Raw genomic sequence first — 24,664 nt, 5'->3', positions numbered from 1 at the left:
TTGCTGTATCTAAACATAAGTATCTAACCACGAGCTAAGAATCTAATTTTCCATTACAGACAATGCAGCTTGCAAAATGACTCCATTCAGAAGTGAGACACTATTGGTGTTGTAACATTAGTCTTGCTGATTAGGCTGCTGTTAACTATAAAGCACAAAAAGATACCTCACCACAGACACCTTCATTTTGATACCTAAATTTAGTTGTGATAAGCTGAATCCATTTCTCACCTCTCTTTCCTTATCATTTACTTTTCTCAGGCTTCTACTTTGCCTAAAACAACTTTAATCCTGAATAGCCAGTGTGCAATCATAATTCCCTTTGCACACAGATTTGAAGTATCAAATTATTTTCTTAAAAGGAACTAACTGTGTTTTTAGAACAAGCTTTCACACCACAGATTATCGACCTGGTAAGTTTTACAAAACATCAGAGATTCATGCTTTAGGATAATCTAACATCCTGTATTCCACTTACAGATATTAATTCATATTTAGTAAAGATTACTTGAACTATAAAGAATACTTGAGAATTCTGCATACATAACCAGAAAAGGAGTTGGAACTCAAAGTAACTGATTAGAATGAATGGACTGAGAACACTGGGAGTGATGTAGCACGAGGTGAAGTAAGGTAACATGTATTGCATTGTAAATAGTATCAGAAGAAACTACTTGCTCATTTCCATTTATTTTTGGTAAGTTATGTCCAACAACCTTAGTTAAAAATAGCAAAAGCAATTTTGTGTGCCAATATACAAGCAGAGAAGGAGATATAAAGGTTGGACTGGATCTTAGAGGTCTTTTCCAACTTTAGTGTTTCTATGACTATTAAGGTACAGAAAAGGGATAGACAGCAGTCTCTTCCGCAGTGTCCATTAATTAAAATGTCTTCTAGTTTGGCATATTTCCCAAATTCTACCTTGCTAATTTATTAGGCTAAATAGTGGTGTTGAGGAACTAACTGAAGATCATCAGCCTTTAAAAAAAGTGTTAAAAGAACCAAACCGAAGAAGTGTAAGTAATTTTTAAAAGGTAAAGTAAAAAAGGGTATTACCTACTCATACTTCAGAAAATTCAGAGACTTTCTAATGATGTTTGAGCCTAAATTAAAAGTAAAAATAAGCTGTAGTTTATTTAAAATAGATTTTACCTGTCTATTATGGATAACCTAAAAAAATTGATCAGTTTTGGAATACAAAGGATAAAATTTGATTCCTTCAACTAGCAATGCAACTAGAAGATAAGCAAATGCAAAAATAAGGCACATGGAGCCATATAAAATATAAATATATTTCAAGATACAGATACTATAAAGGGAACTCTATTAACATTGGTTTTGATGTCCTTGATACATACTCAAACATACCTGTACCAAAAGAGCAGCTTATGTCTTCCTAATTCAAAACTAACAGAATATTAGGTATTACAACAAAATCACGACTTACATTGTCAAAGCAAAATAAAAAGAACTCTCATGGGAAATGATTGAGGCATAAAAAGGTGCTCATTTATCATGTAACTGATGAAGTATGTGAAAGAAAGGTCTGCATAAGCATTGTAATCATGTATAGTATCAAGATAGTAATTTCATTTTTTTTCAATGAATTGTCAACATCATAAGTTTTTTTCATTTCTGTCTCTGTCATGTAACTATAATCAAAGGAAGAAAGAATCCTCTGTGTGCACTCAAAAGCTTGTAATAGCACTTAACATTATGTATGGTTATATATAGTTATACTAATGATGTAAATTTATATAAGCAGTTAATAAGACATATCTATCTATCTATCTATCTATTTATCTATCTATCTATCTATCTATCATGCTTTGGAAGCAGATACAAAATAACAGTCTCAAGAAAAAGTAACTGGCTGACAGGAATCAATCACATACATGTCAAATCTTAGGTTCTTATGGCAGGGAAGTCTTGAACCTCAAATAATCTCCATACAATGATCCTGAAAAGAAGTGTTGTGTAGATCAAACCAAACAGCTGGAACTCCTCAGTAGGAAGAGACTCAGTACCTGTGTGGTCTCAAGGTAGCTCATTCTAATGGTAAATTGAATGGCTTTTTCATATCACTAAAATCATAGCAGCAACCAGTGGGTGTCAGATCCATCTGACTCCTTCCTCATGCAGTAAAGCTCACGGTTACTGTACTCAGGTAAACATCCTCTAAAGCAAAAGTGATGCTGGTAATAGAGTGTCCAGTTAACTGAACCTTTATCATGGCACGTGGCATTCTACTGTTAGCTCTGCATATAGAATTTAGGAATTCTATATGCAATTTACAATTGCAAACTTCACCTTAGATTATAACTCCATTTTGAAGCAGAGAACTTGTATTGTGGAAGCTGAACAAGAGATTTCTGCCTTAGAAAATGTATCAGGTTCTGGCAGAACCACTGAATTTTGATGACTGACAAGTGTTCCCAGAGAAGAACACAACATAAAAGAATAGCACAGAAAACCAATTTCACTGTCAAAATCAGAAAAATCAGATGAAAGAGGGATAAAACTAGAGGTCTCCTCCCTCAGGGATGCTGATAAAAAGTTAAGGTATTTCAAAATTTGTGAGTCAAGCACTAACGTGACAATTTTAGATGTGTATTCTCACTCCCAATCCTTAAGTCTCCTGTACTGTGAGAGGAAAGCATGTATGGTCAGGACCTCCTTTGGAAAGCTGGTATTCTTCAGTTTAACTGCCATATGGTCCCCATGTGGTTAAACTATAACTCAAAATAAAATATGTATCCAGTCTGGAGTTCAACTGTACACCCCCCATGCATGGAAGGGATTGAACAAAAAACTGCTTCACAAAAAGACTTTTAGTGCACCACAACTTCAGCCCAGAGACTGGATGCTTCTCAATGTGGAAGCCAAATAGTAGCTTGGAATGTAGCAGCATGGTGACTATTACGGCTGCATTAACTTCTAAAATAACATTAACAATAAAAACAATAAATATATTAGAACATACAAGTGAGGGAAGATAGCCATACTGGCATGAAAAACATGTTCACGGCAAGTCAGCACAATCTGTCTTCACCTGCATGTTTCCTCTTAGTTATTCAGCTATTGTAGTCTTCAAACAAGTTTGCACAGAGAAAAACAGAGTTCAGAATTGAAGCTAAAGGTTTGTTAAAGAACAAACTTTTGAGAAACTTAAACCAGCATTTAAGAATGTTATACTCATTTGGTAGTGTTCTGTAAAGAGCATATTCTGGAATCATTTCTCAGTCTCTGAAGAATTAAAAGTTCATGTCCAATATACAAATGTTCAAGAGAGGATTCAGAGAAAAAAATAAAGTTTTATACTTTTTATATCTCCTTCTTGAGGGAAAATTATCTTAATCTGGAAAAAGGCAGGGCAGGGTAGTTCAGAAGGAACCATCTTCAGTTGTTGTCTCAAGGTGTTCACTAGGATCAAGAGTAATGGGCACATCAGGTGATGGTAGAGAAAATACTAAGGATATTGCCCTCTACAAAGTCCTGTGCAGTTCCTCACTTGGATCCCTCTTAGACTTCTACTGTAACTTTTGTGAAAGTAAAGGTACACTGAAATAAAGTTGTATCATTTAATTGCTAATACTAAGGTGGACAGGGACCTTTGTGAGAACTCTAATAGCAATGTGGCTTTGGAACATGTGACAACTCTAACTGAAGTTTGGCTTTGGAACATGTGACTGAATACTTGGTTGGATTTCCTCACATGCATCTTTAGATTGCTTCAGTAATAATGTTTAAACCCAGGCAAACTAGCTTGTCTGATCCCTTTATACTGCTGTTGGTGAGAAATTCAAAAGTAATATTAATTTTGCTTATTTTAAATGAGATTATGGTAAATCACGCCACAATAGTTAGTACCTGTTGTTTTTTTTTTTCTGACTGCAAATCCCTAGATGATTTTCAGGTCTAGATACCTACATGATATCTTTTTTGTATTAGGCAAGATCCATCTCTGCCACTTTGCCACTTGACAAGCGACTTCTCAGATGATCTTTACACTGGCAGTACCTTTGACAGCACTGGAATTCACCAGTTAAAATGGAAGTAAACAAAGCTCACTGTATGGATTCTTGGCATAAACATATTTCTGCACAACAACAGACCAGATGACTGAAACAAAACTTGGTTAAACCTTTCAACATATGCAATGACTTGCATACAGCACTTTGAAATTTGAGTATGGTACTCAAACTTTGGAGTGCTCTAGAGAAAGGAGACATATGTGTCATTAGCAAGGAATGAGACTCTCAAGCAAAAGTAGTACCTACAATGTCTCCTCTTCAGAAGTGCAGACAATTCACAAAAAGAGCTATTTTATAACTGTCCTTCGGGGGTTTTATTTCTGCTAGAGACATACAGCAGAAGATAGGCTATAGCCTGGAATGAATTATCAGTTCCTTTTTTGGCTGGAAGTGGAAAAAAGACAACACCATTAACACAAATTCACAACACGGGACAGTAACATTAGTGATGACAAGTTGTGAAACAGGAGGAAGACACTGCAGAAGTGCCATTTTGACATGACAGCAAAATGAAGCAAATGGTCAGCCAGTCCATTCCCTTACTTAAGCCTGCAGATGGACAGGAAGCAGCGGCACAACTGGTGCAAACTCAGCTTCAACAGTGAAGCTTGTGCCTATCAAGAGAAGAATCTACATCCATAGCAGAGCTCAAAGAAGATTTTAACAACAGCCTATGAAATCCAGAAAACATCACAAGTCATTGTTCAATCCTTCAAGTAAGGCAGAGTGTATTTGACATAGTTGCATCCTAATTGCAGCTGTACTGAAAATACAAGAAGTCAGCAAGAATTTCAGTGTGAGAATTGCACATATGGTCATCTAAGGCACATGGATACACACTGTAAAGCTGGAAACTGGAAGACAGTATGAAATGTCCTGATCAAACAAATGAAGCTGATAACTGGGTGGTGGAAAGATGCCAGACCATATGCAGGATGTTGATAACTTCTCTGCACTACACTTAATTCAGTAGTTCTCTATATCCCAGCGCTTATAAAAACCTTAAAATGAGCTGACAGATATTTGACTATATGGTTCTACAAACTACTTCCAGTTTTATAAGGTGAACACATTAGAACTGTGGCAACAATAAAATGTCCCAGTCACTGCAGAGAACAGCTTCTGTCTTTTTAGATACATAAAAATCTTTGCCTATTTCAGCTGTATCTTAGATTTGTTCTTAGCAGTTTAATCTTAATAACTTATTAACAAAAATAGGAAATAATTTGTCTCATAATTCAGAACTAGCATGTCAAATTGTTAAGGTTTTTTTCACTTTTGTATTGTGGATCAGAAATATATTTGTAATTGTAACTAGGACAAATTCTCCAAATACTTTTTTTACATCTGAGCCATTGTGACATTCATTTACTCAACATTTAATAAAAAATATGCTTTCTTGAGTAAATTCACCTAACAGGAAATGGATGCTAACATGCTAATGTGCTAAAACAGCCTTATTTTCATATATTATTATGTAGAAGTTACTGTATTTTCTGAAATGGTAATATTCTAGTTTAATTCTCCCTGTCTTTGCTATTTCTTAAAGAGTATTTAAATTCACTTTCCACTTGGTAATAGTCAAATGCTACCATGAAATGTACAAAAGTAAAATTTTACACAGCTTGATATCCTAGAATGAGACAGAAATATACATAGCCAATCCAGGAAAAAAAGAATATAACATGGGGTACATGTTGAGAAAATCTGAACAACTTCAGATTAATCAACAATTAACAATTTCTTGTTTAAAAGTTTATCCCTTTAATTGATTCTAGCTCTCTCAAAACCATATAATTTAAAATACCCATGTCAATTCCATCCCATAATCCAAATATATATGATGCATTTTGCCTATGAAACCTCCTATTTAGTACACAAATGCTTACTGTATACCACTGTGAATAGAAAGATAATTCTTGCAAGAATATATATTAAAGATAGTAACACTTTCTGAATAATACAGCTCAAAGAAAAGAATCAGTGCTGTTAAGTCCTTCCTCTTCCTAAATTCAGTACTATTTGGAACTCACTGTTTATTAAAGCTTGACAGAAACAAAATAGATAACAAAAAGATGAGAACTACTGCTTAGGAGCATATTTTTCTTTGTAAAAAATGAGCCAGAAGCTTCTTTACACTCGTTTAGCTATGTAAATGTCATTTTGTTTCTCCAAGCTTAAAGCTGAGAATAGCTCCAGGGCTTACTTGTGATGCAGAAATGTTCCTGTAATCTACTTAGAAAACATGCAGAACATTAATAGAAACTAGAATCTTGGAACATAAACGTAGCATAAGAAAAATGATAATTACTCTGTGGCTTAACATTTAAAAAGAGAGCTAAGCATTGTACATCAGCATTTTTTTAAATATAAAACAAGTTGCAGCACATAGATGAGCAGGAAGTCGCTCACTTTAGAAACACAAATAATTTTGACATTATCGTGTACAATCTTTTTACACAGAAAAGAGGGGGAAGAGGCAGAGATTGAGATTGTTTGAAGGCACCTGTTACCAATCACATCTTTTCATTCGTGCTTTCCCAACCCCTGCAGATACCCCTTCCTTCCCCTCTCCCCAACAAAGCAGTTTTCTCCTTTTATCCACTAAGCTTCCATCCCTGATTAAACACGTACTGCCCTCCCCCTTACGACTCCAAAGCTTTTTATGAGCGTCTGAACTTCTCTCCACCTCTGTTTTTTTGCAGATGGCAGCTGTTGCTACTCTCCAGGTTCCTAAATCCAACATATTGGCTTTCTGTCCTAGGTTATTCCTAGTCAATCTTCTTCAGCATAACTTAATTACAGCTAAGGATAGTATTAGCCAGACTTTAAAGTATGACTAATAATGAAATGCTGAAAACTCATCTGGAATTCTCAAGGTCATTGCTGAGATGGAATTAAAATCTGGGCACAGAGAATTTAGCAGTGAGGGGTAGTCTGCAAAGGCAACATGAAAGCAAGAAGGACAAACTGGTAATGTAGAGTGGAATGGTCAAAGTAAGGTAAAGCAGAGATATTTCAGGACCCCTTGCATTTCCACAAAAGAGGAAAAAAAAAGAATAAAAACATCTGAGTTTTCTTTCACTCTTGTGGGCAAAAAACCAGGATAACTATTGAGAGTACCAGGATTTTGTGCAGGATAATGACATAAGATGAATGCAAGAACAGAGGCTACTGGATTCTCAAACACTGTGAACATTAAAAATTTGGAACGATGTCATGGAATTCTGAAATTCATGTGGCCATGTTTCAAATCTAACATTCATAAGCATTTATGTAAATCCCTGGAAATCTTAGCCTGATAACTTATAGACGCTCTGAAAAAACACTTAGAGCCCTTCACAAATTTTGCATATCCTAATATGACTAATTAGTAACTGTTTCTCCTCTTGATCATGCGGACTCTCTCCAATCTTAAAATCACTTGGAAAATGCATTTGGCAACCATTTATCAAAAACTAAAAAATAAGTCAGATTTTAACATTTTAAAGATAATGAAATAACTATTTTCTGTTCTTAACTTATGCTACACAATATTGCCTTATGTTTATCTCCTTTTCTTGCATCCCACCACATCCTTTCTTTCCTAGAACAAAATAAGCTAGACCTTTAATCTCACTCACATAACACCTACAACCTGTTGTGAAATTTATCTTTTTTTTTTCCTCCCAGAAAATATTTCATAAAAAATACAAAATACCCATCCTACAGATTAAATAGAAACTTTTTTTAATTCACATTTTTAGTTTTTAAGATTTAATCTTTAAGAGACCAGCAGGACATTGGAAAGTGGCCTTTTTCAGGAGACATTGATTAAAAAATGAAAGTAAATTCTCAAAATGATACGAAGAAAAAATTTAATTGTTTGTGAAACTGCTTCCAAAAAGCAATCAGTTCCTATAAAAGAAGATGACTTAGAGAAAAAAGTTAATTTGTGTCTAGTTAGGAAAAATAAGTGCTAAGGAGATTTTCTTTTCAGGCTTTGAGACATGTAAGAAACAAAAGCTGGCTGTGAGTAAGATACTGCATTAGGACACATGAACTCTTAACCTCTTCCACAAATGGAGGAGTTTTGGACAAAGCACCATGTCTTTTATTTAGATTATTGCTACTGCAAAACAGGGATAGTAATAGTTTTCTGCTAAACTTGAGGGTACAATATTTGTGAGACAGATGTTCAGCTACTGTGGTGTGGGCCACAGAAATATTCAGTTAATAAATAGGATTATTCTGACATATTGATAAGAAACTGTGAAAACCTGGGAAGGGAAAAGAGTAACATGGTTTCAAAGGAAAAGCATTAGGTTTACTCATAAATGGTGAGTTACACATCACACATGGAATGCTCCTCACCTGCCAATTGGAAAGTTCAACATAATAGGCACTCAGGCAATTAGCATTTTAATATTAACCTGGTAGACTACTTTCAGCAAGAACAGCTCACTAAGAATATTTTATTCTTTAATATGTTTTAAATAGAATAAGAGCTTGCAACGGCTAACCAATATAAATTTTAACCCAATCTAGCTGAAGATTCCTACCAATTCAGGTACACATATTTAGACAGATTTAACACTCAATTTGAGTGACACAACAATTTCCTGACATAAGCTAAATGGATTTAAGTAAACAAATAGCAATCAAACTCCATGTGTCTGTAGCCATTTAACTGATTGATATCAACCAGGTTTATTTAAACTACTACTCCATGTTTTCTACTTTGTCCCCTAGCAGACAGCCAGAGCCTGGTTTCTGGTTGCTAACTTCACTTGAAGAGCTCTGGCACAGTAACACATGAATGTGTCAATAAGGCAGGTGACTAGTTCAGCAAGTTTACATTCTATCACTTGTATGCACAGCTGCTAATGTAGGGTGAGTGCACAGATGTGTAAAGCAGACAAAATATCAGCAGGTTGTCATATCTTCTTACTTGGTGTATAATATTCATGGGCTGATAATGAATCATGTCTGCATAAACAATTGCATTGCAGGAAATTAATGGTTATTGTAAACAGCCTGAATTTGCAGTATTTATGTAATAAATGTTACCCTTGTATTTCTTATGACAATGATTTCATAGTATTAGTTTTACTTTTTTAGGTTAAAAATTAGTGCATTGCCAGACTGGTGATTTCAAGCAGTTAAAAAAATAGTGTAAATGAAGTCCTTTATATTCACACAAAGAGAAACTGATCTTAGGACTTGAAGGAACACCTATTGGAGTCTTCCATTGATGTCTCTTACACCATTGTCTCTTTTTCTTGTTTTAAGATCTCCTACAGTATTTCTATTTGAAACATAAAAAGAACTCCATTCATTCTACTTGCTCTGGTTACTTTCCCCCCAAACCCCAGTGGATTGTGAAATTCACATTAAAAATATAAACTCCAGCCAGTTAATTTTCAAGATTTTAGAATTCAGTTTCTACACTGTTTGAATTGGAAAAGCTAAAATAGATTTAATTATGCACATTATTAGTTTTCTTTATTATGACACATCTGCATCTTAAATTTCTGAAGAAATAGTACAATGCTATACATCAAAGCATAGCAAATTTATAACCTCTTAAATGTAACCTCAGGAAATTATTACTAAAACTTCTTGCCAAACATCTGAGTGCTGACAGACTGCCCTTCCAAGTTTTCATCTGAAGTTTGAAAGCCAATGAATAAAGTCTAGAATTGCACTTCTGATGTTACAAAATGTTAACAACTGCATCAAGCATGAAAGGCAATGGAATTGCCAGGATCACAGAGATCACGGTAAATATTTCTTTTAGTCAAAGACTGACCGTTGGAAAGAAAAAATCCAAACCAACAAACTAGATAAAAGGAATCATGTATCAAGAGCTTCACCAAAAAGATTTACTGGATTCATCCCACTTAACTTTAGCACCTAACAGAGAACTGCATTTTCAGTGCCTTTAAGTTATAGGTTCCTGTTATATGCACAAAAGAATAATGTTTGGATGCAGATAAAGGATGGCACAGAAGCTGCTGTTCTACACAGGTTTGGACACAAAATGCCCTCTTTATCACAGGTAAGTAATATTGACATATAAATATTTTTACTTGTTTTTTTCTTTGCTGGACTCTTTCCAAAGATCATTCAAACTTAACAGACAGCAATACACTTTTGTAGGGGTTTTTTTTTGCCAGGTTAGGTTTCTGTTTAGTGATTTGGATGGTCCTACTGCAGCATTAGAAGTGTGTCAGAGCTGGTGGAACAGGATGAGGGAGGAGGAGAATCAGGAGCAAAGGGGTTAGGTAGTGTTATAGCTATTGGGTCAACTCAGGCATGATGCATAATTTCACCTGGATTTATTCTTTGAAGGAACATCTTTCTTACTTGTTCTTCCCTGACTATACAAAGACACATGGGCAATAAGTTCCAAAGATGGGGCCAGCTCATGCAGTTAATTAGTTAATGGAAGAATCAAAACTACAAGTTGGTGTTGGCGAGGTTTGGTTATTTGAGTTAACAGTGTCAACAGTGTGAAGTTCAGCTGATTAAAATGAGAACGGACACTACAAATAATAATGCCAAAAAAAAATTTAATCTGGAGATCTGAAATATCCTTTTTTTTAAAAAAAACACACTATTTAGTGGAAGATTATTAATGGGAGACTGCATTGTTCCTCCAAACAATATTTTATGCTTTTCTGATGGATCTAGAAAAAAATTACATAATAATACCTTGACAAAGTATAGAAAATGTCTTATTTTAAAATCAACTGAAAAATCTGGCTGCATTAACTTGCTGTCTTGCACTAAGGGGTGTACAAATGGCATCTCAATACTATGCACTTCAGACCCTTCTGAGAGCTCAGAGAAGACAAGGGGGACTGGGAAGGCTTTATTATGGACCTCCACCATGATCTCAACATCATCCTAGATATTGCCTATTCATGATAATGCCATTGAACTCCCTCTAATAAGAAAGTTTGCCATTGAACTCCCTCTAATAGGGAAGTTTGAAGAATGCAAGAAATTTTATCTTACCAGCTGATTCTCAGTGATCTAAATGAAAAATTATATTAGACTGCTTTCCACATTCATTTACTAATTAATTCAGACAGAAAAGGAAGTAGCAGGACAAGAAACAATTCAAAATTTGGACCAAGAATATAGTCTGAGTAAAACCCCAACCTTCCTTTTTTCTCCTTCATGGGCAGACAGAAGCTTTTAAGGCTTTACATAATCAAATAACTATTTTTCACTTTGATGTCCCACAGCAAAATATAAGATTCATCATCAAATTAGATGTCTATATAATTTGAAATAATGAACTATTTTATGACATTAACATTTAGTGTAATTTTTCCTGTAATAAAAGAGCTCATGTAAGAATCCTACAGAAATTCTTCCAAGATTCAAAGTACAACTTTCAACTTTCTTCTTCTAAAATTAAAATCTGTGAAAAGAGAAGATTAATCATGAATGTAAGTTCTTTATTTAAAAAGTATATAAAATGCTATAATAGTCTCCAAAACAGCATTATGAATGTAGCTGATATCACAAAGAGATAAAAATTTAAAAACCTTCCAACCCCTCAAACTCTAACATTCCATTAAAAAGAGTTAATGCAGTCTGAGACCACACAGGCTGGAATACCTGAAGTCAAAGCTGTGCACCTATTGAAACACGTTGCTGGAAGACAGCATTAACATCATTTTGGCATTTTGCTTGTTCTTTTAGCACTTACTTTTAACATACCTAAACTTCATTTTCTCTTAACTGTGAATATCTTTGGTTTATCTATTCAAGAATTCTAATGTTTCTACTTGCAAACATGAGAGCAACAAGGTAATTCCTAACAAGACATGACAGTTTAGTATGTGCAATGACTGAACAAGGCTGATAGTAACCCTGTTACATGATAGCACGTACCAAACACATAAACCCATAATTCATCTTTTTTTTCTTCAAAGTGTATGAATCTGTATTTACAGGTTGCCTGTCAGTTTTATTTAAAAATTGCAATCTGTTTAAATGTAGTTAACCCTTTACTAACCTGACATGAGAAAATTTGTATTCTTTATCTCTGTAAGCAAGGATAATTACTGGAAAATTGTGATGTTACTGCAAATTTAAATCTTTTGTTAAGATGGCAAAGAAGTATAGTCAAAGACTAACTCACTATCCTGTACAAAGATTTCAATACATGACATAACTGCCTTTTAGAGAAATTCATAAAGTGTAAAACTACAGGAAGAAGTTTGCATTAGAAGTAAAAAATAAAAGGCTGCATTAGGAATAAACAAAATTGACAAAGTGAAACTTACACACAAACACAAAAGCTGTTTTTTTCAAACGTTTTCCTGAAACAATTTTAGCTAATATTTTGTTTCTCAGGAGATTTTTTTTTTGTGCATTGTACTGGCATTTCATAGTTTTCTTCCCTGAAACATGCAACTTCTAATGTTTCTTTTTCATATTTTTTATTCATATCCATTTCTGCAGAGGTATCTTTAAAAAACATTATCACTGTTTGACAAAACCAGTATGACTAATATGTCTTATTTTTAACAGACGTAAAAAGACATTTCAGAAAACAGTACTAATTTTGGAAATATTTGATCAATTTCTTAACATTCAGGGTATGAGAAACATCGAAGAAGTCTGTTTCAGACTCAAGTATTTTATTTTCTTTTCCAATCAAGCCTTCCTTGATTGTTTGACAGAGTTTAAAATGGGAATGGTGAAATGACACAAAGAAGCAAAGTGCTGCATATCAGGAATAGTTTATGAGGGTACTTACAGGGGCTAATGTAGTTTGGATGTAAAAAATGCTTTGTAGCTTTAAGTTAGAAATGTAATAGTTTTCTTAGAAAACATGGCAAAATTTTTCTTTTATCACTTTCTACTGCTTTTAATCAGCTTCAATGCATGCTCATTGGTATGACAGTACTAAAACTAGGCACCCAAGTGTGATTGCTTTGTGAGCATAACTAGTTGGCAGCACCCCTGGTTGGGAAAGAAAGAGTAAGAACAGGAAATTTTGAAAGAAATTAATTTGAAATTAGGCCAAGGGCCTATAATATTGGAAAAAACACTACATGTTTATACAATTACATCATGTTTCCTCTGAGTATTTTTCATATAATTAATCTAAGGATATGATAAAGCATGAATATAATGGTAAAGTTTTTAAACCATCTAGAAATTTATAAATCATAGATTAGTTTGGTTTGGAACTCAGCAAACAGAATTAGTAGTTTTCCTTTAAGCTGAGGGTCACTTGGACTTAGCTGCGAGTGAAACTGTTTTGTTTTGGATCCAACAAAAAGGAGTTTTTAAGTGCCTGGGAGAGACAAACTAGTTTGGACCAATTAATGATTTTAATCCAACATGGATTTTGGTTTACTGATCTAAGAAGGGAATGTGATGAATAGTATGAAAAGGAGATGAAGGAAAAGAATTTTGGAGGTGGAATGAGACTTCAGGAGGTGGATAGTCAGTTTTCCATGAAAATAATGTTTTAAAATGAGTGATAATCCAAACTCTGACAGGATAATTTAGGGGAGTTGTAGCTTCTTTGAAAGGAATCTCTCCATCTATTCTCTTACCAGTAAGAGAAAAGAAAGATGTTGTCAGAGAACTATTGATATGCCTCTACAACCACTTTCTGGACAGGCAAGTGGGTAGTGAGGTCCCATCACTCTGTATCTATAATTTGCACGGTTTTTCCTCATTCCTGATTTGTTAATGTTGTATTTTTTCTGCAAATCCTTGCTAAATCATTCAGCAGCTCTGGGAGAAGATTTAGTAGCTTCTTAGGTCAGCTTTTGGTTTTATATCTCTTAGCTTCAGAAAATTCTGTGGTATTATTCACATTCTCAGATTCCTGCAGTGAACTTCATTTATTTTCATCTTTTGTTTCAGAGATTTAATCTGCAGATTTTCTCTCCTATGCCATGACATATTAGTCTCTTAAGATTGTTCAGATAAAGATCTTGACAAGAGCCTTTAGGGTTCCCTAAAAGGCACAATTTTGCATACTTTTAGATCTGAGAGTATAATCCAGTCCAGAAGCACCCTGATTCTTGCTCAGATGAAACTCAGGTAAGTACACAAAAAAGTACCCTGACTCTTCTCAGAAACTTGTGTAACTATTGTCTTGTTCCCCCTCCCTAACACCTATTTTGGAGTTGAAAAGGGATCCAAAAGAGTGTATGGGCAATGAATTGAACAGTGCTTAGGTCCAATGTTTGGCTGGAAGGATTGGGGAGCACAGAGAGGTCCCTGAGACATACAGTGGCAAATGCAGACCTTGCAGATTACATGTGTATCACTTTCACTGTGTTTATCTAGATTCTTGTTAAATGCTTGCAATCACCAAACACTGTTCAAGGCAACAGAAATGAAAGAACAGAGACAATAAATCATCAGAGAGAATTTAACAACTGAGAGTACAACTGAGACCCTCCCCAGTACCCAAAACACACGGTCACCTGTGTTGCTGAAAATGACACAGACAAGAAAAACCCAACAAATCAAACCAAAGTAAACCATTTTTTTCTCCATGGTTTAAAAGCCAGTAGCAAAAAAGTGCACTTATGGTAGTAATGCTAAAAGAGGAAGATTACCTCACGGTCATTTAGAAGTCTCTCCAAATCTGCTGCCATTTGATTCTTGACACGCAGCAAAGCTGTCTTTTCTTTATTTAAAAGACTGGTAAAAAGAGGATAGGAAATGCAGTAATAGCAACAGATAATCTCTTTTAATCTTGTGTTCTGGCTGAAACATGCATTTTCTAAAGCTAAATACTGGCAACAATAAAAATCTGCTCAAGTAATTGTATCAAATGATCCTTCTCCATATTCAAGCACTGAAATTTTTATAAATGGGCCCAAATGTACGCACAACTTCTTATTTTAGTCAAACAGAATAACTATTTAAAGCCTTCATAAAACGCCTTTTTTTTTCTCTCTGAAGGGTAGTTTAAATTATTAGAATCCTCTATTATAATTTCTTGGTTTCTTCTAGGCAAAATGAGATTATTTTATAAGCAAAGTAAGTCTCCTTATACCTACACTTCCATATCAAAATGTGCATTTCTTTGTGGTATTAGTCACTAGCAGTAGCACACCATATAAACTCTTTATACTACTGTATTTAGAATTCTGAAAATAGCAAACACAAGGAAGAAAAACATACAGCTCTTCTCCCTTTAGCTGTGTAGTTTCTGCAAAAATTGTAAACATATTTTTGTTACTTTTAATATTTTTATTCCAGGATAATGTATGGGATCAAGCTTGTCCTATGAACCAAGTATGAAAACTAATTTAGCATGAAGGCATGCCTTTATTGCAGAATGTAAAGTTTAACTTTAATCATTTTTTGTCTTCAAAGTTATAGCACATGAACATTTGAAATGCTTAGCATACACATTGTGATTCCAGGCAGCAGTTCTATAATAATAAAATGTATTTTCCTATTCAGCCCCAGCATCAGTTTCTAACATTAAATTTTAGACTAGTGCATGCATAATAGCAGTATATAATCTATTTTGTTAAAACAGCCACAGAGATTCTCTTGGAAGACATGCTATATATGCCATTAACATGACTTAACTAAATATGTTGTACAATATAAACTGTAACATAAATCAAGAACTATGAAAAATGCAATTCTGCATATGGAATGCAAATACGTAATACTGCAAACAGGTCAGGAGTTCAAAAGCAAATATATTAAAATTTTATAAGTGGAGCAATTACATCTGTTGCAAACACAAATTATTTAATATTTCCAATATTTGATCCAGAAATTATCAACAAAATAAATCAATCTGTAACTGGCCGTGTATCATCCGCTCATTTCAAATAAGCAACATCATCCTTTGCCCCAGAGATTTTCTGGCAGTTCCTTACAAGCTCTGTATTGCAAATTATGACTGTCAATTCCTTCTAGGCATTCATTAATTCTCAGAAAAAAAATTGTATCCTTTTGCCAAATCGCTCAGTTGTTTCAACTATTTAAAAGAAAAGCAATAACATTTAAAAAAACTATAAAAATATTTTAATATTTTGAAGAGTTTTATTTTCTGTCACATTTTTAATCACAATGAAATTGCTGTACTTTCTTTTTCTTGGATTCATGTGTTATTACTTATACATCACTTTTTCTTGGATTTCTATATTTCCTAAGAACATAAACTAATCCTTCTAGAGGCTCAAAAACTTATTAGAGAAGCAATAATACAAGTTTCTCTAGGACTTAAGTAGTGTACTGAATAAGGATAATCATTAGTGTTCGTGACTGAGCCAGAAGTTCATATTTGACGTTCAGTTTCATCTACAGAATAGAACTTATTCTACTTATACTGCTTATACCTTCTGGAATAATATGACATAAGTGATCATTGTAGAGCAGTTCTAATTTTCTTTGTTTATAGTAAAATATAGGACATAGACTACTACATCATTCAGTAGCACTTCATGTGTTTTCTGTCAGACACATTGATATAGAACTAATAAAGCATGTGCCGACTTTGAATTTTGTACTTTTGCAATACTTGTGCTTTTTCATCATTGCAGATAGAAGGGAATAATTCATGTGCTCATGAAAGAATACTGAAAGAGGCATATACACATTTAACAGAGTGAGAAAACAGTTACCAGACAGAATGATAATATATGACAAGGTTAAACAGAAATATCTTCAAAAGTTGCATCTTGGAAAGAAGACTGACCATTTATTTCAGTGCTTGGTTTTAAAATGCTCTGAACCAACATCTTGGATAGCAGCAAAGAGATTCTAGGTTTAACCTACCTTACACTCCCAGTGAAGAGTAGTTTAACCTAGTCCAGGTTAAACTGGCAGTGTGACAAATCAGAGAGCAGCTTTACAATTTGTTTTAGCTGACCTAAGTGAGAACTGTTGAAGGATCATCCTTCCCTTGCCACATCCTGGTAACCTACTCTTTCTGTTGGTACTAGACACTTTGTCACCACATAAGAAGGTCCCTTCCTTATCTGGATGGACACTGGCATCTTTTTAAAGGTTATCTGTCACATGGATAACCAAAATAAGCTGATTTACCATGTTCAGTGGAGACCCACAGCTGAAGGCAAGGATGAGCCGCTCCATTTGTGATGGAGTGCCTCAAGTGTCTTGCTATGATTCTGAAACCACCAGTCTAGGCAAACCAGCTTCTAACACTAGAGCTCAAGGGTTTTAACTTTCATCTAAAAAGATGGAACCATGATGTGCTCCACAGTGCTGGTCAGTGATGGCCTTATCCTGAATGTGGAGAAGGTGCCTGATGTGAGATATCATAGAACTGTGGCCTGAAAAGTCCAGGTTAGAGAACTAACTGAAAAGCAGTGCAAGTCCTGTTTTTTCTGTGTGCTTTCCAGAAGAAACTAAATTGTCTGTGAGGACACCTAGTTTCATTCCATCATGCTTTTAAAGCCTAGCCAGATATGAATCCAGGTACCAGGAATGCAGGCTCACCATAAAATATACTTGTCATATGCATACACATTGCTCATAGCAACCACTGGCTTGTTTTGTCTTGCTCACTCAGGATCTAAATTCAAGGTAGCCTGGATATCGTATTTAAGACATTTTTATGAAATGTGATTTTTCTGCAGAATAGATACTAACATTTCCCAGTTTCAGCCTTATAAACTCTTTTCAATTTGGGCAACTAAACCATTTTTAATGCTGAAGTGTAAATATATTATTTACTATCCTTTTCAGAAGCTTCTATAATTAGATATTCTGAATAATATGTTTATGCTGGACACACAAAATAAACATGGGTTTATATAGTACTGGATTTTATTATTACTTCTACTCAGTTTGGAAAAAAAAAGTATGTTTCTTTTTCAGTGAACTCTGTACTCCAGATGCTGTAAGAAATGGATTGTGCCTTTCTCTTACAGCATGAAGTTGAATAGTCCAATATTGATTTTCTTTTTTTTTTGCATTTTATATTCAGATACAGTATTACCATTGAAAAAAATGAAATACAAATAGTATATGTAAAGGTTTTATATCTATATCTGAATATATAATATAGCCATATAGTGAAGCTATCCCTTGTCTGCAAATTACAGATCAATAGCTCAAAAAAGGCAGCTAATTATTAGTCTAGGTCAAATTTTGTTCTTAAGTCACATAATTAGAAAGGGAGGTATAAGATGTTTTGCAAACAAAAGTTCCTTGTAAGAGAGAATACATGACAGATCAGTGATCTCTCATTGTGCAGCCAAATAACCACAGCTCAGATTTTTAAACAGATTTAGGAGAGTATTGCTTAATGATTTTAACTGTAATGTTTCAGGAGGCTTAAAAGCCTGTCCATGAAGTGTCCAAATTAAAATTACTTTTTCAAACTGTAAAAAAAAAACCCAAGTCAAACAACTTTTAAAAAGTTGTATTACAGGTCAGAAAATGTATAAAAAAGGACATATTTCCACAAATTTTGCTTGGAGCATTTCTCTGGTAAGCTGCAATACTGGAATAGATGGTGCATATTTCACAGAATGGTAATGTTCTCATAAAAAGCTCATTGCCCATTCTTTGATGGGAAAAACTCATCTAAAACTCTACGTTGAGCTTTATGTTTGGATGGCAATTAGAGAACCCAAAATGTTTAGGTAAGGAACATTTCAGTACAAAGCTTCTTAGTGAGCAAAATCCTTATATGGCTTCTGGATTTTCCACACAGTTAAGGCTTTTGAGTATTGCTTTTGCGTAAGTGAACCTCTTTTAAAACCAGCCATGGGTACTGAGAAATTTGAGTAACTGCATTTAAAATAAATACCCTCTCTTTATGAATGAAGTCCTTTTAAGATCTCCAGTTATTTATAAACCTAGATGTTTTTAGCAGAAAATTATGTACTAAAACTACAATTACTTCACTACATACATAAGAATGAAACTCAGAGATTTGTTTTCCCACAGCATGTCACAGTTACAAGCATTTCTTTTCAAAAGGAGTGCTAAATGTGAAGTTTTCATTTCTGGCTAAAGAACTGTATGCTAGAGAGATTTCTTTATAGCAGCAAGGAGTCATCCTCACACACAGCACTGCTCTTATTAACCATCACTATTTACTTTTATTAACAAGAGTGCTATGTGGTCTAATATAAATAAGAAGTTACTTAACAGAGTATTTTGAGATATGCAGACCACCTATAAATGCATCCTGCAGATGCCCTGTCACTCAAGACCAAGGTTTTGTATCTGAAACATATCTGCAGGTGCATGGCTCAGTTCAGAAGCACACAAAGTGTTCTGCTCCCAGAGCCAAGTTCTGTTTGAGGGCAAGTGCCAGCATAGCCCATGGCCTGCCTGGGAGAATCCTAAAGGGATGGGAATGAGAGTGGGAGTGAACACCTTATGTGGGCAACACCTGACAGAGCCTCCATTATCCTTAACAACCTCTCCTTCTCCTTGAGTGGTAATATGCTTGTGCATTCACTGCTGAACCACTCAGCAGTGGTATCAAGAAAACTTTTAATAACCTGGCAGCGGGTCCCTAAGTTGTTCATGCAAATCCCAGCAATGGCAGTAGCCCAGTTAAGCATTTACCCCAACCACAACAGCTCTCACAGCTCTTATGAAGGTATGGCTAAAGATCCACATGTCTAGAATGTATACATTTCTCAGCAAACCAACAAAGTATCTCCAGGTCTGCTGGATATACTACTTTAATTCTGTCTGAAAAGTATTCTGATTGTTTCTCTCCTTTCAGTGAGAAGCTGAATGGTGCTTTGAGCAACCTGATCTAGTGGAAGATGTCCTTACTCATGGCAGGAAGGTAGAACTAGATGATCTTTAAAGGTTCCTTCCAATCCAAACCACTCTGTGATTCAGTCTGACAGCTACTGACACAGGAAACCTTGAGCACCACTTGAACAGTCCTTCCAAGTGAGGAAGGTATTTTGATATGAAGGCTCTGAAAGACAGCCTTAGCTCTACAGGTATGACAATTAAGGATGAAGGCAGGTAAGCTGCTCAAGCTGAAGTGAACTTTGAAGACCATGCTGGAAAGAGACTTAGATGGGTCTGCAGGACTTGTCAAAAATATTATATCAAAATGATCTGCCTGAATCTTTCCCATTCCTCTGGCAGAAATAACTGCTGTAAGAAATGACACTTTAATAGAATTATGAGTGTGGAGAATACTGAACGCATCAGTTGCCTATTAAGGGACCATTATATAAGTGAATTTTGGCCATTTTGTGAAAAATTTATAAAGATATGGCCCAAGAACATCCAAAATGAGATTTCTGTCATAGATAGCCTTCCTTGTGCTTGTCTTCCTCTTCTGCTGATTCAACAACATCTGCTGTTGAACAACATTCTGTTTCATCACAGAATCAAACTCACATCCAGTACAACCAACAAACTTCTCAATAGACATGGAAGTCCAAAGTGCTGCAGGTTGCTGCAAAACATTTATAGGTTGCAATAAAGTACTGACTCATCATCCTGGGAAATCTGCTGGAACCTAATCACACCAGGAGTATGTTCTAAAAAGACTATTGGCCATGATCACTGCATACAGGAGGCAATAATGGATTAAGACTAAAAAAGTAAATTCACTTGCAAATAAGTCCTTGCTGATCCCTCCATACTCAAGTTAAGTGGGAAGTGATAGAGAACACTGGCACTGATAACACAGATGTGCCTATTCTGCTTGGGGAAATCCATGACTTACATAATGTTCTCTTTTGATGAGCAGATGAGATACAAAGACAACACTAAAGAACACCACTCCACCATTGAATCGCCACACTAAATAAGAAGGAAGGAAAATGATGATCAAGCATGGAGCAGCTGTAAGGACAAATTAAGTCTTGATTCTCGAGGTGCAGGCATTATCAACACTACATTAATTTGTCTCCAATCCGGTACTCAAATATGAGATTAAAAAAATTACACATGCAAAAAAATCACTAGTATTTTTGAAGGTCTGTCTGAAAACAAGAATTCAAGCACTGTTTTTCCTTTAGCTGGTTCTTGTGAAATTGCTGTTTAGAAAAAAAAAACTAATGCATAATTGTACTTAAAATTTTAAAAAATAATTTACCTTGTGTAACTGTAGCAGAAATTAAACCTCAGATTAGAGGCTGCTGCAGAAGTGCAGTATTATTAACTATTAATCATAGGTAATGGTTAAAAGAACAATTTCATTTTGAAATGGTTTTACAAATACTAAAATTTTCCTTCAGCTCTGAGATACAGAGAGACCAGGCTTCATAAACCATGTTTATTGTTTTCACTAATACTTTTCTAATAGCACCAACATTATCTGTAGAATTTAAGGCTCTCCTTGAGGAGCATTAATTCTCTGAACTCATCCTCTCAAAAATATTCCATGCACAAACCAACAAAATGCTGTTTAATAAACTAAGAGGGATAGGAATAGTGGGCTAAATCTTTTGATCCAGCAGAGCTTCACTTGGCATATATTTGGTAGGATTATCATTAATTTACTTAAATCCCATTCTGATTCAGTTCTGGAATAGCTGAGAGTAATCTGAAAGCACCTAAGGGATATTTTAATTTAAAACTGTCATCAGCAGATTCTAAAAGGTTATCCTCATGACAAAAAATTTCTTGAAGGTAATGGTTCTCTAGTTAGAAATCCCTACTTCTAACCTTCCTCTCACTATTGGAAAGCAAAGGACCAACATCATCAATTTTATCCCAGATTATGATTTCTCATATGTGCCAGGGAATACCAGCTAACAATTTAGGACCTTTGTTTTAAATATGGAGTTATGAACAGCAAAATTAAGGACTACTAATATGCACCAAAAGCCCTAAAAGGGCTGTTCCCAAGAATTTCTCCGGCCTATGAAACTGAGAAAACTTGTGATAGTGGAGTAAAAGCTATTTTCAGTTTACAAGGAATACTGGAAACTACCAGAAAAAAAAATTCCCAAAATAACTGATGTGCAAAGTGTTACTTGTTTTTTCTTGCTGTAATAATTTTTTTGTCAGGCCACACTTTCATTTACAGAAACATAAACTAATGCTGAGCACACCCCAGCTCCCCACAGTGGAGTACTGCTGGTATGTTTACCATGAATGCTCACACTGTAGGACACATCCATTTTCTTTCTTGAGGCCCTTTAAGATGAAAAAAATTTCCTTTACAGTTAATGGAAAGTAATAGGCCTCTCTAAGAAATAACGCACTCCGCCTAAAATCTGAATTACTTTTGGAGATGTTACTTCCTCCATGAACTATTAAGGAAAGTTGACATAACTATCTCATTTAGGTACCTTAATTTGTAGGGTAAATTTAGGAAGAATATCTAAGCACACAGATTATTGGCAATGAGCCATTTAACTCAAGAAAATAAATATTAATAACACATTTAACTACTTTTAGATTTTAAAGCATGGAACATACACTTTCAGAAATGATGTCACCTATGTACTCCCCTTCTATCTTCCTTTTGAGAGACTTTTGGACTACTTTGTGAATAACAAAACCATTTCATTATTTTTATCATAATCTATAAAATTTGTGACCAATTCTTTGATACTATTCACAAATGGAAAGTAAGACACTGTATATAGAGAACACGGGGATTTTTCATTTTCTGGAAAAAGAGAGTTTATCTTTGAGGTGCTTCTTATAATGTAACAGTCTAGGAAAATATTAAAAACACTTGATTCTGGAATTAAAAAATGTCTATTCTTATTGAATCAAAATTAAGCTCAGTGGAAAATATCTTGTCAGGAACTATGAATGAATATTTCAGTTTATTTATAAACTTATTGATTCATATATAGATTTGCTTGGATAATAAGCATTTTTAGGTATTCCTCAAGGGATAACAAATACCATCCCAAACCATCAAAACACTCTGAATAGATATATATGTATGACAGTATGTAAGATTAAGTATTAGTTAGGGTGAATCCTATTTATTTTAATTGCTTCAGTAGATTAGTGGACAATCCTGTATTTTTCATGTAATTGCTTCATAACAAAATCACATTAATGTCTTCTAATAGTTACTGTTTGCTTTTCCTAAACCAAGACACCACCTAAACACCTAATACTTAAAATGCTAATTCTTCTGTAGAGCAGTGGGACTCAGCTATCAACTTCCTTGAAAATCAAGGGAGATATTATTTTGTAACAGCTTACCTGGGAATCAGGTGTTAGGGAGTGGTTAGAGAGCTCTGACAGATGGATACAGCAGCAAATCAGAGAGTCTCCATGAGAGCATATGCTCTAATTTTGGCTGAAATACCCTTTACTGGTGGACTATGCTATGATAATTTTTCTCCGACTTTTTTCTTGATTTTTACTGTTGTTCAACTGGTGTGTCATTCTTTCCTTTTAGTCTTCTGAATTCTTTTCGACTTCATGAGTGCTCTTCTCAACTCCAAACTAATTTTAAACCTGTCACAGCTGCTTTTCCAAAACTAAAGTACCTTTTCTGACATTGTGAGAGAAATAACAAGTGCTACAATTCCAGCACGAGGACTGGAGTTGGTCAGTGATGGAGTGTTAACTTGGTGGAAAAGAGCACAATTTTTTTCTAATGATAAAAATATAAGTGCTTTTACCTTCAGTTTAAGAGAAAGGAAAACAAGAATCAGTGATTTTAATTACCTGAAATCTTTTTCAAGTTGTGTAATATGTTCTTTCTGTAGACTTATTTGAGAATCTCTCTGTTGCACAGTTTCAATGAGGTATTTGTATGGCTGTTGTGCTTGGTTCAACAAAGAATTTGCTCTGTCAAGCTGTCAAAAAAAAGGTATAACTACCATAAATTTTTTAACTTAAAAAGCACAATTACTTGATTATTACTGAATTATTATTGGATATTATTGGTTTTTACCAATTGCATATTAATATTAACTCCTTACCTTTTACTACATACACAAAAAAGGAAACATACCACCTCCAAATTGATTACTAGTACATTATCTCCACACTTTTCTGTTCTAATTGTGTGCTATTTTCACTGCAATAATGATAACACTCTACACTTCCCTAATCTGCATATTCAAGGGTTTTAATGTAACAGCTTCCACTGATTAAAAAAAAAAGTAGAGTCAATGCCTCTGTTTATGGTCTTACTGACTTACTGTGGTCTTTTCCTCCCTACTTTAAAAAGCTGAAGAAGTTTTATAATAAATACTGCACTTAAGTAGCAGTATTTGAGCCAAGTTCAAACCAAAAGCTGAAAAAAACACTTTTGTATCAGCTTTTTATCCATGGTCTAGACTTCATCTAGATGACTGAACAAACTGTCAGTGAAAAGAAAAATAATGGGCTACTTAAACTTGCTGTAGTCTACAGGATCCCTGGTTTGTTCTAAAAAAAAAAAAAATCAAGAAAAACAATAGCTGGGAGTAAAAATCATGCAAAAAAAGCAAGGAGAAGTTTTAGAACTTTACACAAAAAACCAATGTTTAACTTTGTACTGGATTGTATTGTGATTTAATCTATACAATTATATGGTAAAAGATCAAAAATTTAATGACAGGATAAAAATGTGCTGAAGATGCTCCTGTGGAAAGTTGCAGGAATTTGAACTAAGGTCAGTGATACTGAATCTTTCATCAGAGAAGCAAGTATAAAACTACTGTGGGTAAGGAACGTATTGAAGAGAAACACAGAACAATTTAAGACAA

General features: G+C 34.6%; 1 protein-coding gene across 3 annotated transcripts in view; it reads right to left on the bottom strand.

Annotated features, from left to right (window-relative positions):
* The window catches only part of PIBF1 (progesterone immunomodulatory binding factor 1), a 105,453-nt gene that overhangs the window by 6,000 nt on the left and 74,789 nt on the right, over positions 1-24,664 (bottom strand). For 2 of the 3 annotated variants that reach the window (XM_059839135.1, XM_059839134.1), the window contains exons 15-16: positions 23,637-23,767; positions 14,624-14,708 (exon numbers count right to left, since the gene is read on the bottom strand). In XM_059839135.1, coding sequence (XP_059695118.1) covers positions 14,624-14,708; positions 23,637-23,767 — 216 coding nt within the window. The remainder of the gene's footprint in view (positions 1-14,623; positions 14,709-23,636; positions 23,768-24,664) is intronic. The other variant, XM_059839136.1, reaches the window with a different exon arrangement.

The sequence above is a fragment of the Haemorhous mexicanus genome, chromosome 2 (genome assembly GCF_027477595.1).
Source record: "Haemorhous mexicanus isolate bHaeMex1 chromosome 2, bHaeMex1.pri, whole genome shotgun sequence".
NCBI classification, from domain to species: Eukaryota; Metazoa; Chordata; class Aves; order Passeriformes; family Fringillidae; genus Haemorhous; species Haemorhous mexicanus.
The sequence above is the reverse complement of the archived record's forward strand: the minus strand, read 5'-3'. Positions and strand labels throughout refer to the sequence as shown.